This window comes from Budorcas taxicolor, chromosome 21, assembly GCF_023091745.1.
Source record: "Budorcas taxicolor isolate Tak-1 chromosome 21, Takin1.1, whole genome shotgun sequence".
Lineage (NCBI taxonomy): Eukaryota > Metazoa > Chordata > Mammalia > Artiodactyla > Bovidae > Budorcas > Budorcas taxicolor.
In genome coordinates this window covers 19384442-19401164 of record NC_068930.1, presented here as the reverse complement: position 1 = coordinate 19401164, position 16723 = coordinate 19384442, and the positions used below count along the sequence as shown (strand labels likewise).

Here is a 16723-nt window from a genome sequence, read left to right as displayed (position 1 = left end):
TCTCTGGGTTGGGAAGATCCCCTGGAGAAGGAAATGGAAAACCACTTCAGAATCCTTGCCTGGAAAATCCCATGGACAGAGGACCCTGGTGGGCTGCAGTCCATGGGGTCACAAAGAGTTGGGCATGACTGAGCAACTAACACTATACACTATATCACTAGTGAGTTGAAAACTGTCCTTCCAGGAAAGGAGGGGTGGGATGAATTGGGAGATTGGGATTAATGTATATATGCTATTGATGCTATGTATAAAATAGATTATAATGAGAACCTACTGTGCAACACAGGGAACTCTACTCAGTGCTCTGTGGTGACCTAAATGGGAAGGGAAGCCAAAAAAGAGGCGATATCTGTATACATATAGCTAATTCACTTTGCTACAGAGCAGAAACTAACACAACATTGTATAACAACTATATTCCAATAAAAAATTGTTTTAAGCAATGACTTAGTTGTGTCCAACTATTTGCCACCCCATGGACTGTAGCCCACCAGGCTCCTCTGTCTATGGAATTCTCTAGGCAAGAATGCTGGAGCAGGTTGCCATTTCCTTCTTCAGGGGATCTTCTCAACCCAGGGATTGAACACCAATATCCTGGATTGCAGGCAGATTCTTTACTGTCTGAGGCACCAGGGAAGTCCTTAATAAACTTAACAAATGATAAAAAAAATTTAATGAAAAAAAAAATACCTGGCTCCCCAAAAGTCATGTCTGCCTGGAACTTCAGAATGTTATGTTATTTGGAAACAGTCTCCACAGACTTAATTACCTAAGTAAGGTCATATATATTTGAGCATGCCCTAAACACAATGAGGATTTAGGGAGGGCTTCTTTGGTGGTCCAGTGGTTAAGAATCCGCCTACCCATGTGAGAGGCATGGGTTTGATCCCTGCTCTAGGAAGATTCCACATACCACGGAGCAACTAAGCCCATGCCCCACAACCACTGAGCCCAAGCACCTAGTGCCCACGCTCTGCAACAAGAAAAGCCACCGCAAGGAGAAGCCCATGCACTGTAACTGCTGCAAAGCCCCCTCTTGCTGCAACTAGAGGAGAAAACCTGCACAGCACAAAGACCCAGAGCAGCCAAAAATAAATAAATAAAGTTTTTAAATACAGTGACTGAAAACCTCCATGGAATAGCTCCCCTCCTTTCTCCATACGTCTCACGCCCCAAGTAGTCCACTTCTGCTCTGGGTCCGGTCCTGAGCCCCCAGGTACCTGGGATGTGCTCACCTGCGGGGCTGGTCCTGCCATCATCGCCGAGGCTCTAGAACTGCCTCCTCTCTGTTCTCCCATAAAAGCTTCCCCAGTCGTTCCCATGATAACATCCCCAGATACCCTTCCAGCCATCCTTGGGTCTGGGGGCGTGGGTACCTCGGAGGCCAACTTTGGCCAGCAGCCGGAAGAGCGGCAGGAGGATGACATAGTCCGGAGAGGCCGTCCTGGCCGTGTCCACCAGGGTCCGCAGAAGGGCTTCACTCCCACCCTTGCTGATCATGTAGCGGATCCTCCGGTCTGTGCCTGAGGGGGTGAGCAGAGGGGCCCTGAGTCTCACGTAACTACCCTCCTGTCCTTGGAGCAGGAAGCAGATCTCACAGCTAGAGAATGAGCAAGCATCGATTCATCTCATCTCAGAGACAGTAAGTGTAGAGTTCATGAAGCATCTTGTGTAAAGTTCTGCTATTAGGTAAGGGGCCAGGGGTAGGGGGGAGGGGTGAGAAACGGAGAAATAATAAAATATTTGAGAACTTGCAGCAGATATAATAAACAGAGCCTAAACTCTACTTTCCTAAGACTCTATGAAGTCTCAGTGTATGTGGGTACTGGTGTTTCATGCATTTGTTGATGTTGTTTAGTCACTAAGTTGTGTCCGACTCTTTGCAACCTCATGGACAATAGCCTCCGAGGCTCCTCTGCCTGTGGGGATTCTCCATGCAAGAATACTGGAGTGGGTTGCCATTTCCTTCTCCAGAGCATCTTCCCAACCCAGGAATCAAACTCATGTCTCATGCGTCTCCTGCATTGGCAGACAAATTGTTTACCTCTGAGCCACCTGGAAAGCCTCGTATCACGTGCAAAGAAATATGCATGTAGGCTGACGTATAAAGTTATGGCCAACCTAGACAGCATATTAAAAAGCAGAGACATTACTTTGCCAACAAAGGTCCATCTAATCAAGGTATGGTTTTTCCAGTAGTCATGTATGGATATGAGAGTTGGACTATAAAGAAAGCTGAGCACCAAAGAATTGACGCTTTTGAACTGTGGTGTTGGAAAAGACTCTTGAGAGTCCCTTGGGCTGCAAGGAGATCCAACCAGTCCATTCTAAAGGAGATCAGTCCTGGGTGTTCATTGGAGGGACTGATGTAAAGCTGAAACTCCAGTACTTTGACCACCTGATGCGGAGAGCTGACTCATTTGAAAAGACCCTGATGCTGGGAAAGATTGAGGGCAGGAGGAGAAGGGGACAACAGAGCATGGGATGGTTGGATGGCATCACCGACACAATGGACATGGGTTTGGGTGAACTCCGGGAGTTGGTGATGGACAGGGAGGCCTGGAGTGCTGCAGTTCATGGGGTCGCAAAGAGTCGGACACGACTGAGCAATTGAACTGAACTGATAATCATATACTTGATTAAAGTGAGAATATCAGTATCCCTCAGCTATTAGGTTTAAATCATCTCTTAATATAAGAAGGTTTAGTTTGATGGCTTATCTAGAATAATTTCATGAGTGGTATTAATGATTATTTTGTGCTGGCCTTCAGTAACTGATGTGAGGTACATATGGAAACAAGCAGAGTAATCCTTTGAGAAACAAACACCTAATCATATATCTAGGGAGTTTTGAAGAAGGTCTGGACTAAGGTAAAATATGTTGGTCTTTCTACCTTAGAGCAGTTTTAAAGAGGGACCTCCCGCATCTTACCCCAGGATAAGCCCAAAGGCAGCGGTTACGCTTCAACTTGGAAGGGGACTCACATGATTCTCTACACACTTGAACCAATGTGGTCAACAGGGTGGGAGATTATAATCAAAGAAGACTCTGATTTTTCATCCTCTACTAAAGGAGCAATAATCAGTAACCATTTCAGAAGGAGAACTCTCGTTTCATTCTAAGAGTTCCAGACACCACTGGACAAACCAAAGGCAGAACTATCCCAGAGAACAAATGGGCTTCACCTCCAGAGGGCACCTGATGCAGAAGAAATGTCACCCCGCCACTGGAGCACAGCGCACCCTGAGGGTAAGCCTCGATATGAGCGGGCCCTTCCTTCTGAAGCTGTAGCCTGAGGGTCTGGGGCTTTGGAGTGACATTCTTTGTGGCATTTCTATTTGGTGTGAATATGTCTTTCTAATGCAACGTGGCTGGCTTCATAGAAGAGAAAGCTAAGTGAATGCTGGAATGCTCAAGAAGCTGTGTTTTCCAAGAACTTCAGGTGGAAAAGAGCTGGTAGAGGTGGGACCCAGTTAACTCAGTTGATGCCACCTTAGTGACTTCTGCCCACTTATCCCTCAAAATGTGATGGCTGACCACACCGCTAAGTCTAGCTCCTGCCTCGCCTTCCTGTCTCCACTTGACTTACATAAGAGAGCTGCCGACACCTGGCTCTCTAAATGGGCCATGATGAGGGAAGATGGGGAGGCGAGAGGTCAAACCACTGAGGGCTGGAGGTCCTTGGCCCCAGAGATGAGATGTCACAGAATAGCCACCCAGAGTCTAAATGCCTCCTAAATTTGGGCCACTGTAGGGCAGGTGACTTGATTGAAAAGCCCAAAGTACATCCATCTTATGGTGATTTTGTCTTGCACAGCAAACTTGGATCAAACCCCAGGCCACACAGTTTCCTGGGAGACACGGCATCTGCATGCCCCCATGTCCGCCACAGGAGGAGTGAGGTCAGGACCTACTCACCGACCGAAAGCAGATCTCCGAGGAGCTGGAGGATGGCCAGGATGGACTCCCGGTCTAAGGAGCTCTGCAATGAAAGCAGATCGCCGTCTTTAAGAAGAAAGGCGAGGGTACAGCCAACTGTGGAGAACCGTATGGAGGGTCTCCATACAGTAGAACTACCATAAAACCCAGAAATCCTACTCCTGGGCATATATGCAGAAAAGATGAAAACCCTAATTTGAAATGATAAATGCATCCCAATGTTCACTGCAGCACTATTTATAAAAGACAGAAGCAACCTGAATGTCCATTGACAGATGAATCGCTAAATAAGATGTGGTGCATGCCTGCGTGCTCAGCCGCTTCAGTCGTGGCTGACTCTTTGCGACCCTATGGACTTTAGTCTGCCAGGCTTCTCTGTCCATGGGATTCTCCAGGCAAGAATACTGGAATGGGTTGCTATGCCCTCCTCCAAGGGATTTTCCCGACCCAGGGGTCAAACCGGCATCTCCCAAGTTGCCTACATTGCAGGCAGATTCTTTACCACTCAGCCACAGGGGAAGCCCAAAGATGTGATACATATATACAGTGGAATATCACTCAATCATTAAAAATAAAGAAATAAGGACATTTGTAACAACATGGATGGACCTAGAGATTGTCATCCTGAGTAAAATATGTCAGAGAAAGACACAGACCATATGATATCACTTACATGTAGAACCTTTAAAAATGACACAGATAAACTTATTGACAAAACAGAAACAGAGTCACAGATATGGAAGACAAACTCGTGGTTACCAAAGGGGAAAGGTGGGTGGGGAGAGGGAAACGGGAGTTTGGGGTTGACATGTACATACCACTATATATAAAACTGGTAATCAGCAAGGGCCTACTGTATAGCACAGGGAACTCTACTCAATCTTCTCTAATAACCTAAATGGGAAAACAATTTGAAAAAGAATAGATTCATGTGTATGTGTAACTGAATCACTTTGCCGTATACCTGAAACTAACAGGACATTATAAACCAACTATGCATGCTGAAGAGCTTCAGCCATGTCTGACTCTATGCAGCGCTATGGACTGTAACTCACTAGGTTCCTCTGTCCATGGGATTCTCCAGGCAAGAATACTGGAGTGGGTTGCCATTCCCTCCTCTAGGGGATCTTCCCGACCCAGGGATCAAACCCACACCTCTTAAATCTCCCACATTGGCAGTTGAGTTCTTTACCACTAGCACCACCTGGGAAGCCCATACATCAACTATACTCTAAGCAGAAAATAAAACTTTTAAAAAGAAAGAAGGCAAAAGAAGGGAGGCGGCATGGTCAAGGGTATGCATGGGAATGGCAGCTTCCTTCTGCTGAGAAAGACTTTCTACAATAAGGAATGGCTGAAGGGAGACTCCCCTGGTGGTCTGATGGTTACGAACTCACCTTCCAGTGCCAGGGACTTGAATTAGATTCCTGGCCTGGGAACTAAGATCCCACATGCCTCAGGGCAACTACGCCCATGCACCACAACTAGAGAGAGGACCCCCTGCCACAAGTAAGACCCACAGCCGAATAGATAAATATTTTTTAAGAAAGAAATCATGGCATGGTTGCTCCTTAAATAATAACTGGAAAGGACTCACTGAGTGAAGCATCTCAGGGGCTCTTCATATTTAGCCTTCAGAAACTAGCAACATCAGCAAAATGGGCAAAAGAAAACATTGATAGTTTAGGCAGAAAGGGCAAATGAAAAGGGGCTTTGTGGGCCAAGGTAGCAAAGCCTTCACTAATTTCAGGAGACTTGGATTATTGTTCAATCCAGGGCAGAGAGCAGAAACCGAAATCCACTAACATGTTCAGATGGAAAGACTTCCCTGACTCACACGGATAAAGTTTTGTTTTCTTAAGAGACACCTGGGGTAACAACACATCTCATGATATAGCTCTACGGGATATTTGCAATCCTTGACACGCTCCCCTTTGTTACACAGGAGAGAACACCAAGACTCAGAGGGAGGGAGGATTTAATCAAGACCTCCATGGTGATCCACAGAGCCAAACCCAGAGCACAGCCCAGGCCAGGCTCCCAAAAACCGGGCCAGTGTCATTGCATGGTAATATGTTAATTTTCTAGCTCTTAAGATCTTCTTTACCTATAAGTTGCAAGTTTGCACCCGTAAGTAGCACCTCTCCAAAGCCCCCACTCTCCAACCCTGGTAAGCATCGCTCTATTTCACTCTCTGTTATTGCAAGTTCGGCTTTTTAGGTTCCATGTGTCAGGGGTATCACACAGTACTCATCTTTCTCTGACTTATCTCACTGCACCTAATGCCTTCAAGGTCCATCTGTGTTGCTGCAAATGGCAGGATATTCTTTTTCTCGTGACTGAATAATATTCCACTGTATGTATATACATCTCCTTTATCCATTCATCTGTTGAAGGACACTTAGGTTGCTTCCATATCTTGGCTGTTATGAAAAATGCTACAGAGAATATGGGTGTGCAGATGTCTCTTCCAGATACTGCTTTCACATCTTTTGAATATAAAGCCAGGAGTCTTATCTTACACCACTCAGAAAAATTAACTCAAAATAGGTCAAAGACTTAAATCTAGGACTTGAAATCATGAAGCTCCCAAAGAAATCACAGGAGAAAAAAAAAATCTCTGACATTAGTGTTGGCAACGTTTTCTTTGGTAAGACACCAAAAGCACCTGCAATGAGATTAAAATAAACAAGTGAGACTCCATTAAACTGAAGAGCTTTTGCACAACCAGGGAAACAATCAACAAAGAAAAGTCAACAGAATGGGAGGAAATACTCACACACGAGGGGCTTCCCTGGTGGCTCAGTGGTAAAGAACCCGCCTGCTAATGCAGGAGACATTGGGTCGATCCCTGGGTTGGGAAGATCCCCTGGAGGAGGGCATAGCAACCCACTCCAGTATTCTTACCTGAGAAATCCCATGGACAGAGAAGCCTGGTGGGCTATAGTCCATGGGGTCGTAAAGAGTTGGACATGACTTAATGGCTACATAACAACAATTAAGCTTTTTTTTTTAATTTATTGGAGTATAGTTGCTTTACAATGTTGTGTTAGTTTCTGCTGTACAGCAAAGTGAATTAGCCATGCTGCTAAGTCGCTTCAGTCGTGTCCAACTCTGTGAGACCCCATAGACGGCAGCCCACCAGGCTTCCGGTCCCTGGGATTCTCCAGGCAAGAGCACTGGAGTGGGGTGCCATGTCCTTGTCCATTGCATGAGAGTGAAAAGTGAACGTGAAGTCGCTCAGTCGTGTCTGACTCTTAGTGACCCCATGGACTGCAGCCCACGAGGCTCCTCCGTCCCTGGGATTCTCCAGGCAAGAGCACTGGAGTGGGGTGCCATGTCCTTGTCCATTGCATGAGAGTGAAAAGTGAACGTGAAGTCGCTCAGTCGTGTCTGACTCTTAGTGACCCCATGGACTGCAGCCCACGAGGCTCCTCCGCCCATGGGGTTCTCCAGGCAAGAGCACTGGAGTGGGGTGCCATGTCCTTGTCCATTGCATGAGAGTGAAAAGTGAACGTGAAGTCGCTCAGTCGTCTCTGACTGTTAGTGACCCCATGGACTGCAGCCCACGAGGCTCCTCCGCCCATGGGGTTCTCCAGGCAAGAGCACTGGAGTGGGGTGCCATGTCCTTGTCCATTGCATGAGAGTGAAAAGTGAACGTGAAGTCGCTCAGTCGTGTCTGACTCTTAGTGACCCCATGGACTGCAGCCTACGAGGCTCCTCCGCCCATGGGATTCTCCAGGCAAGAGCACTGGAGTGGGGTGCCATGTCCTTGTCCATTGCATGAGAGTGAAAAGTGAACGTGAAGTCGCTCAGTCGTGTCTGACTCTTAGTGACCCCATGGACTGCAGCCCACGAGGCTCCTCCGCCCATGGGGTTCTCCAGGCCAGAGCGCTGGAGAGGGGTGCCATGTCCTTGTCCATTGCATGAGAGTGAAAAGTGAACGTGAAGTCGCTCAGTCGTGTCTGACTCTTAGTGACCCCATGGACTGCAGCCTACGAGGCTCCTCCGCCCATGGGATTCTCCAGGCAAGAGCACTGGAGTGGGGTGCCATGTCCTTGTCCATTGCATGAGAGTGAAAAGTGAACGTGAAGTCGCTCAGTCGTGTCTGACTCTTAGTGACCCCATGGACTGCAGCCCACGAGGCTCCTCCGCCCATGGGGTTCTCCAGGCCAGAGCGCTGGAGAGGGGTGCCATGTCCTTGTCCATTGCATGAGAGTGAAAAGTGAACGTGAAGTCGCTCAGTCGTGTCTGACTCTTAGTGACCCCATGGACTGCAGCCTACGAGGCTCCTCCGCCCATGGGATTCTCCAGGCAAGAGCACTGGAGTGGGGTGCCATGTCCTTGTCCATTGCATGAGAGTGAAAAGTGAACGTGAAGTCGCTCAGTCGTGTCTGACTCTTAGTGACCCCATGGACTGCAGCCCACGAGGCTCCTCCGCCCATGGGGTTCTCCAGGCCAGAGCGCTGGAGAGGGGTGCCATGTCCTTGTCCATTGCATGAGAGTGAAAAGTGAACGTGAAGTCGCTCAGTCGTGTCTGACTCTTAGTGACCCCATGGACTGCAGCCCACGAGGCTCCTCCGCCCATGGGGTTCTCCAGGCCAGAGCGCTGGAGAGGGGTGCCATGTCCTTGTCCATTGCATGAGAGTGAAAAGTGAACGTGAAGTCGCTCAGTCGTGTCTGACTCTTAGTGACCCCATGGACTGCAGCCCACGAGGCTCCTCCGCCCATGGGGTTCTCCAGGCCAGAGCGCTGGAGAGGGGTGCCATGTCCTTGTCCATTGCATGAGAGTGAAAAGTGAACGTGAAGTCGCTCAGTCGTGTCTGACTCTTAGTGACCCCATGGACTGCAGCCCACGAGGCTCCTCCGCCCATGGGGTTCTCCAGGCCAGAGCGCTGGAGAGGGGTGCCATGTCCTTGTCCATTGCATGAGAGTGAAAAGTGAACGTGAAGTCGCTCAGTCGTGTCTGACTCTTAGTGACCCCATGGACTGCAGCCCACGAGGCTCCTCCGCCCATGGGGTTCTCCAGGCCAGAGCGCTGGAGAGGGGTGCCATGTCCTTGTCCATTGCATGAGAGTGAAAAGTGAACGTGAAGTCGCTCAGTCGTGTCTGACTCTTAGTGACCCCATGGACTGCAGCCCACGAGGCTCCTCCGCCCATGGGGTTCTCCAGGCCAGAGCGCTGGAGAGGGGTGCCATGTCCTTGTCCATTGCATGAGAGTGAAAAGTGAACGTGAAGTCGCTCAGTCGTGTCTGACTCTTAGTGACCCCATGGACTGCAGCCCACGAGGCTCCTCCGCCCATGGGGTTCTCCAGGCCAGAGCGCTGGAGAGGGGTGCCATGTCCTTGTCCATTGCATGAGAGTGAAAAGTGAACGTGAAGTCGCTCAGTCGTGTCTGACTCTTAGCGACCCCATGGACTGCAGCCCACGAGGCTCCTCCGCCCATGGGGTTCTCCAGGCAAGAGCGCTGGAGTGGGGTGCCATGTCCTTGTCCATTGCATGAGAGTGAAAAGTGAACGTGAAGTCGCTCAGTCGTGTCTGACTCTTAGCGACCCCATGGACTGCAGCCCACGAGGCTCCTCCGCCCATGGGATTCTCCAGGCAAGAGCACTGGAGTGGGGGGCCATGTCCTTGTCCATTGCATGAGAGTGAAAAGTGAACGTGAAGTCGCTCAGTCGTGTCTGACTCTTAGCGACCCCATGGACTGCAGCCCACGAGGCTCCTCCGCCCATGGGGTTCTCCAGGCAAGAGCACTGGAGTGGGGGGCCATGTCCTTGTCCATTGCATGAGAGTGAAAAGTGAACGTGAAGTCGCTCAGTCGTGTCTGACTCTTAGCGACCCCATGGACTGCAGCCCACGAGGCTCCTCCGCCCATGGGGTTCTCCAGGCAAGAGCACTGGAGTGGGGGGCCATGTCCTTGTCCATTGCATGAGAGTGAAAAGTGAACGTGAAGTCGCTCAGTCGTGTCTGACTCTTAGCGACCCCATGGACTGCAGCCCACGAGGCTCCTCCGCCCATGGGGTTCTCCAGGCAAGACTGGAGTGGGGGGCCATGTCCTTGTCCATTGCATGAGAGTGAAAAGTGAACGTGAAGTCGCTCAGTCGTGTCTGACTCTTAGCGACCCCATGGACTGCAGCCCACGAGGCTCCTCCGCCCATGGGGTTCTCCAGGCAAGACTGGAGTGGGGGGCCATGTCCTTGTCCATTGCATGAGAGTGAAAAGTGAACGTGAAGTCGCTCAGTCGTGTCTGACTCTTAGCGACCCCATGGACTGCAGCCCACGAGGCTCCTCCGCCCATGGGGTTCTCCAGGCAAGAGCACTGGAGTGGGGGGCCATGTCCTTGTCCATTGCATGAGAGTGAAAAGTGAACGTGAAGTCGCTCAGTCGTGTCTGACTCTTAGCGACCCCATGGACTGCAGCCCACGAGGCTCCTCCGCCCATGGGGTTCTCCAGGCAAGACTGGAGTGGGGGGCCATGTCCTTGTCCATTGCATGAGAGTGAAAAGTGAACGTGAAGTCGCTCAGTCGTGTCTGACTCTTAGCGACCCCATGGACTGCAGCCCACGAGGCTCCTCCGCCCATGGGGTTCTCCAGGCAAGAGCACTGGAGTGGGGGGCCATGTCCTTGTCCATTGCATGAGAGTGAAAAGTGAACGTGAAGTCGCTCAGTCGTGTCTGACTCTTAGCGACCCCATGGACTGCAGCCCACGAGGCTCCTCCGCCCATGGGGTTCTCCAGGCAAGACTGGAGTGGGGGGCCATGTCCTTGTCCATTGCATGAGAGTGAAAAGTGAACGTGAAGTCGCTCAGTCGTGTCTGACTCTTAGCGACCCCATGGACTGCAGCCCACGAGGCTCCTCCGCCCATGGGGTTCTCCAGGCAAGACTGGAGTGGGGGGCCATGTCCTTGTCCATTGCATGAGAGTGAAAAGTGAACGTGAAGTCGCTCAGTCGTGTCTGACTCTTAGCGACCCCATGGACTGCAGCCCACGAGGCTCCTCCGCCCATGGGGTTCTCCAGGCAAGACTGGAGTGGGGGGCCATGTCCTTGTCCATTGCATGAGAGTGAAAAGTGAACGTGAAGTCGCTCAGTCGTGTCTGACTCTTAGCGACCCCATGGACTGCAGCCCACGAGGCTCCTCCGCCCATGGGGTTCTCCAGGCAAGACTGGAGTGGGGGGCCATGTCCTTGTCCATTGCATGAGAGTGAAAAGTGAACGTGAAGTCGCTCAGTCGTGTCTGACTCTTAGCGACCCCATGGACTGCAGCCCACGAGGCTCCTCCGCCCATGGGGTTCTCCAGGCCAGAGCGCTGGAGTGGGGGCCATGTCCTTGTCCATTGCATGAGAGTGAAAAGTGAACGTGAAGTCGCTCAGTCGTGTCTGACTCTTAGCGACCCCATGGACTGCAGCCCACGAGGCTCCTCCGCCCATGGGGTTCTCCAGGCCAGAGCGCTGGAGTGGGGGCCATGTCCTTGTCCATTGCATGAGAGTGAAAAGTGAACGTGAAGTCGCTCAGTCGTGTCTGACTCTTAGCGACCCCATGGACTGCAGCCCACGAGGCTCCTCCGCCCATGGGGTTCTCCAGGCCAGAGCGCTGGAGTGGGGGCCATGTCCTTGTCCATTGCATGAGAGTGAAAAGTGAACGTGAAGTCGCTCAGTCGTGTCTGACTCTTAGCGACCCCATGGACTGCAGCCCACGAGGCTCCTCCGCCCATGGGGTTCTCCAGGCAAGACTGGAGTGGGGGCCACTGCCTTCTCTGTATACATATATCCTCTCTTTTTTGGATTTCCTTCCCATTTAGGTCACCACTGAACACTGATAAGATACTATTGTAAAGGTATGCTTTTACACACCAAACAAGGCAAAAAAAAAAAAAAAAAAAAAAAGGCCCATTATGGACAAAATATCAAAACTTAATACTATAACTCATCTTCCAGGTGTGATGAGACACCTGGGGTTCCCTGGGCATTTGAGGTTTATACACTTACCAAGGAAAAGACTTGGATTTGCTCTGGGAGCTTCTCCACAGGGAGCTGAGCCTAAAGAAGGCAGCCTCAGCATCACTTTTCTGATGCCTCCCATCACAGCTGCCCTGGACGCTGACAGAAGGCGTCACTCTGAGTCCCCTCCAACAGATGTCATGCACAGCTGTGCTCCCTGTCAGTTCTCCCTGTCCCCTCCCACCCTTTGGTGTCCCAAAATCTGGGAACAAGAACCAGGGATCAGGGAAGCCACGGACACATCATCCCAGGGAATTTGCCAGTCTTAGTAGGAGAGGTTCCCCCACGTCCACAAACAGTACTCTGGACACCATCAGGTTGTCCTACAGTTCGTCTCCATTCTGACACTATCTACCCAGAGATAACATCAGATTCCAGAGGTTGAGGGGCCATTCCTACCAGATCACCCACCCCCACTTCAGACTCCAGTGGCAAGTCCAGGTTGTGACCCTTCCTTCTGGCCAACATACGTTATAAATCAGAGGTTCCAATGAGCCCCTCTAACTCAGGGTGTCAATCACAAATCTAGGTTGTTAATCTGTCCTTCCAGTTCACTGGCTATAAATTAAAGATTCCCATAATCGATCTCCTCCTTGGGTGTGATTAATTTGTTAAATCTTCTCCCTGAACTCAGAGAAACATTTCACTTTCTGGATTGCTTGTTTATTGTAAAACAATATAACTAAGGAACAGCCAGATGTAAGAGGTGCCCAGGGCAAGGTCTGGGGAACTGGCACAGAGCTCACACGCCTTCTCCGGGAGCATCACTCTCCCAGCTCCTCCCCCTGTTCACCAACCTGGAAGCTCTCTAAACTTCATCTCTCAAGTTTCCTATTTTCTTTCTTTTTTAATTTTGGGGGCAAGGGCACACCCACAGCATGTGGGGTCTTAGTTTTCTGAACCCACGCCCCTGCCTTGAAACGTGGAGTCTTAACCCCTGGACTGCCAAGGTAGTTCCCCTGTCCTTACATAGTCTATAGATTCAACTTCTGGCTCTTCTACCTTCCCTGGAGGTAAAGGGGACTTGAGGTGTGCTGGGGAGCCAGGAGGTCAGACTGAAAGTCCCAACCCTCCAATCACATGGTCGGTTCCCCTGAGAGTCAGCTTTCCATCTGTAGCTGTGGTCCAAAAGTCAACCCATTAACTTAACAAAAGACAATTTTATTGCTCTCATCACTGAGGATATTCCAAGGGTTTGGGGAGCTCTGTGCCAGAAACAGGAGGAAGACCAAATATCTACTTCTTACTATAAATCACAAAATATCCAGCCCTTTGAAAATGGACACACACACACAAAAAAAGAAAATGGGCCCAAAGATGGCTCATGGTAAAAGAAAAAAAACAAAGTCCCTTCTCCGCAATGATGTGTCTGGATCCACCAGCAGAAACCCCCGTAACTGCTCTTCTTTCTGAAAAGAGGGAGGGGGATTAGCCATAAAAGCAAGGCTGGGCAATATCGTGTAACTTGGTATAAATGCAGGATTCATCAGTTAACTGCAAATCATGAGCAAAAAGGTAAATAAGAGAGGAAACAGGGTGATGAGAAAGGAGCAAAGAGAAAAGGGAGAGAGGAAAACCAATAAAGTGGAAACTGATTGAAGAGGGATAAAAAGATCCATGTTTAATTTCCTTTCATTCAATTATTCATGCATTCGTCCCACAAATGCTCCCTGGAAATCATGTATGTTCCAGTCACTGGGCTGGGATACAAACAGATGGGAACACATTCAGCGTTCACAGGGCTCCGGGCCTGGCTGAGACGAACAGCTGGCAAACAGTTAGGACCCAAGATGGTTAAGGACTGTGACAAAGGTAAACAGGGATGCTAGAAGAATTCAGGGATGGGGTGTGCAACCCAGCCAGGTCCATGAGTGATGCATCTGGGAAATCGGGCAGAAGTGGGGCAGGAGTGATGCTGAAAGCTCAGCTTCTCTGCACACCTGTGCTGAATCATATCTCAGAGACAAGTTTTGAGTGAAGTAGAAGAGGATAGATTTACTGCTTTGCCAGGCAAAGGGGGACACAGCGAGCTAATGCCCTCAAAACCATGTGTCCCCAGCTTGGGGAAGATAGTGAGGTGTTTTATAACGGTTGTTCATAGAGGGTGTGATCAGCTCACGGGCATTCTTCTGATGGGCTGACAGTGAGGTAAGCAGGAGTCAGCATCAGCAGTCTTCGGGTCCAACCAGTCTGGGGTCTACATGCTTGTGGGCCACCTGTCATCACCAATCATTAGCTTCTCCCACCTGGAGCGGGTTTCAGTATCTGCGTGCATGCTAAGTCACTCAGTTATGTTCGACTCTCTGTGGCCCTATGGACTGTAGCCTGCCAGGCTCCTCCGTCCATGGGATTCTCCAGGCAAGAATACTGGAGTGGGTTGCCATTTCCTCCTCCAGGGGATCTTGCTGACTCGGGGATAGAACCCGCGCCTCTTATGTCTCTTGCATTGGCAGGCAGGTTCTTAACCACGAGTGCCACTTGGGAAGCTCTTCAGTATCTGCAAACAACTCAAAGATATTGTGTGTATCCCTTGATGTGGTAACAGGGCCTTGCCCCAAGGTGGCTCTTGACGGTTTGTTTCTCCCTGGTCTCGCATCCCCTCCTTTCCCTCATTAACAACTGCTTGAATCTGTCCCTTGGAACTCAGGGAAGGTCATGGAGGATAAATGAAGGCTGTTTCCTGTAATCAAAGAAATGGGAGACACAGTAAGGCCTTGTGCCTGGGAGCCCCACGGGGCCCTGCACCGTATCAAGGGGAATGTTCCAGCTGTGCCACAGCCCTACTTACTAGAGGGAAGCATGACAGAGTGTGGCAACCTTGGGGGATGAAGCTGCTTCCGGGATGAAGCTGCTTCCAGGATGAAGCAGATGGTGAAGGGAATTGTGAAAGTCTGTGGACAAGAACTAGGCCTCACTCATTTCTGCATTCCTGTGTCCTGAGGTGCAATAGATAATCGGTATATTTTATTGGATCCATTTATCCAGCTAAGAGATTGCCCGCTTTTAGTTCAATGCCCACTAATGCTCCCTGAGAACAAGCACCCTCTCCTAGGCTTCTGCTGCACCTTCCAGCAGGGAGATAGACCTGGGCATACAGAATCTACTAAATCACCACCCCTAAATTGGTTTGACCCGTGGCCAACACAGTTGGCTGCACACACTCCAGTCGTTCTTCTATAATTGCTTCCCAGAAAATCCCATTTGTTTCAAGCCCGGGGCAGCAGCCTGCTGATGAAAGATACACACTCTACTTGTCTCCTGCCTGGGGAATGGGCCACAGTTCACCTCCTCTGTCTTTCTCCTTTTCCTATGATTGGTTGAGATGTGAGTATGATCCCAGATAGGGGCTTCCCCTGGTGGCTCAGCGGCAAAGAACCTGCCTGCAACTGCATGAGAATTTCTGCAATACAAGAGACGTGTGGGTTCAACCCCCAGGTGGGGAAGATCCCATGGAGCAGGAAATAGCAACCCACTCCAGTATTCTTGCCTGGGAAATCCCTTGGACAGAGGAGTCTCGTGGGCTACAGTCCATGGGGTCGAAAAGAGTCAGACATGATTTAGGGACTAAACCACACCACTATGAACCCAGATCTGGGTAAGGAAACTCAAATAGAAGTCGACTGAGAGATTCCAGAAAAGATTTTTCTCCAAGATTTAAAAAGAGAAACCATGAAAAACAAAAACAAAGCAAAAAGACAAACCCTCTATTTCTTATTTGGGACACTGTTGTCTGAGGACACAACCCTGGGTCACTGGTGACATTGCTAAGCTGTGAACCAGCTCTATAAAACCGCCTACCTATACCCTTTCGTTGGTGTTCAGCTGCTCGGCTGCGTCCGACTCTGCGACCCCGTGGACTGCAGCACGCCAGGTTTCCCTGTCCTTCATAGACTTTCAGGTATATGAAATGGTAAGCATCCTCACTTATAAAAGCTATTTTCAATCAGGTAGTTTGTTATGAAGAGGGAGAGAAGAAAGTTTTTACACCTCTGCTTGTCCTCTTCCAAATCATGAGTTAATAAACAGGAAAGAAATTGATTTCACAAACTACGGCCAGCCCCAGAGAATCCTGCTATTCCACCGACACTGAGACAGTGCTGTCATAGAGATGTTTAGTTCATAATGTTCTCGCTCAGCTCTGAGCTAGAATGAATCAGCACAATGTTGTTTTTCTTTAAGTAAAAATTATGGCTATCAGTGGAGGGAAAAAACACTCCACCAAATCTCCGCTGGCATTAATATATGCACTGCTGTATTTACCAATAAATATTTTACACTGTTTAGAAGAATAACACAAAACCATTATCTCACCCACAGTAATAATAAATGAGCAATTAAAGAAGGCAGGATGCGACATGCCTCCATTTTCCTTTAATGATCCTTTTAAATGAATCATTGAGTAATTCCCTGTTGTTTAAGACTTCCCCATTAAAAAAAAAAGAAAAAGGATTTGCCAAGCTTTCTAGTAGAGGCAGGCAGCTGAAAGAACAGTGTCTTTCACAGTCTGTGGGGTTTTGAACTACATTTTTCTGAAATACTGTTTCGAATTTGCTGCTTACTTGCTTTGAAATCGTTGTCTCCCTGTTGCCTTCCTCCTCCTGACTCTCCATGAAGGTATAAGACCCTTCACATCACTCAGCTTCAGGGGTTCATCTCCATCTACCCCCCCACCAACCCCAGTACCAAGTATATTGGCCACAAAGGACCAGTCTCTGGGCCCCAAGCCCATCACAGGCTCCTATGCCTTCAAAGTTTTGCTCACATTGCTTCTACTGATGGAGTATTAT

The 16723-nt window shown here is 49.5% G+C and overlaps 1 protein-coding gene across 1 annotated transcript in view; it reads right to left on the bottom strand.

Moving 5' to 3' along the window:
- The window catches only part of AGBL1 (AGBL carboxypeptidase 1), an 844803-nt gene that overhangs the window by 763943 nt on the left and 64137 nt on the right, over nucleotides 1-16723 (bottom strand). The window contains exons 3-4 of the mRNA XM_052659506.1: nucleotides 3920-3983; nucleotides 1377-1523 (exon numbers count right to left, since the gene is read on the bottom strand). Coding sequence (XP_052515466.1) covers nucleotides 1377-1523; nucleotides 3920-3983 — 211 coding nt within the window. The remainder of the gene's footprint in view (nucleotides 1-1376; nucleotides 1524-3919; nucleotides 3984-16723) is intronic.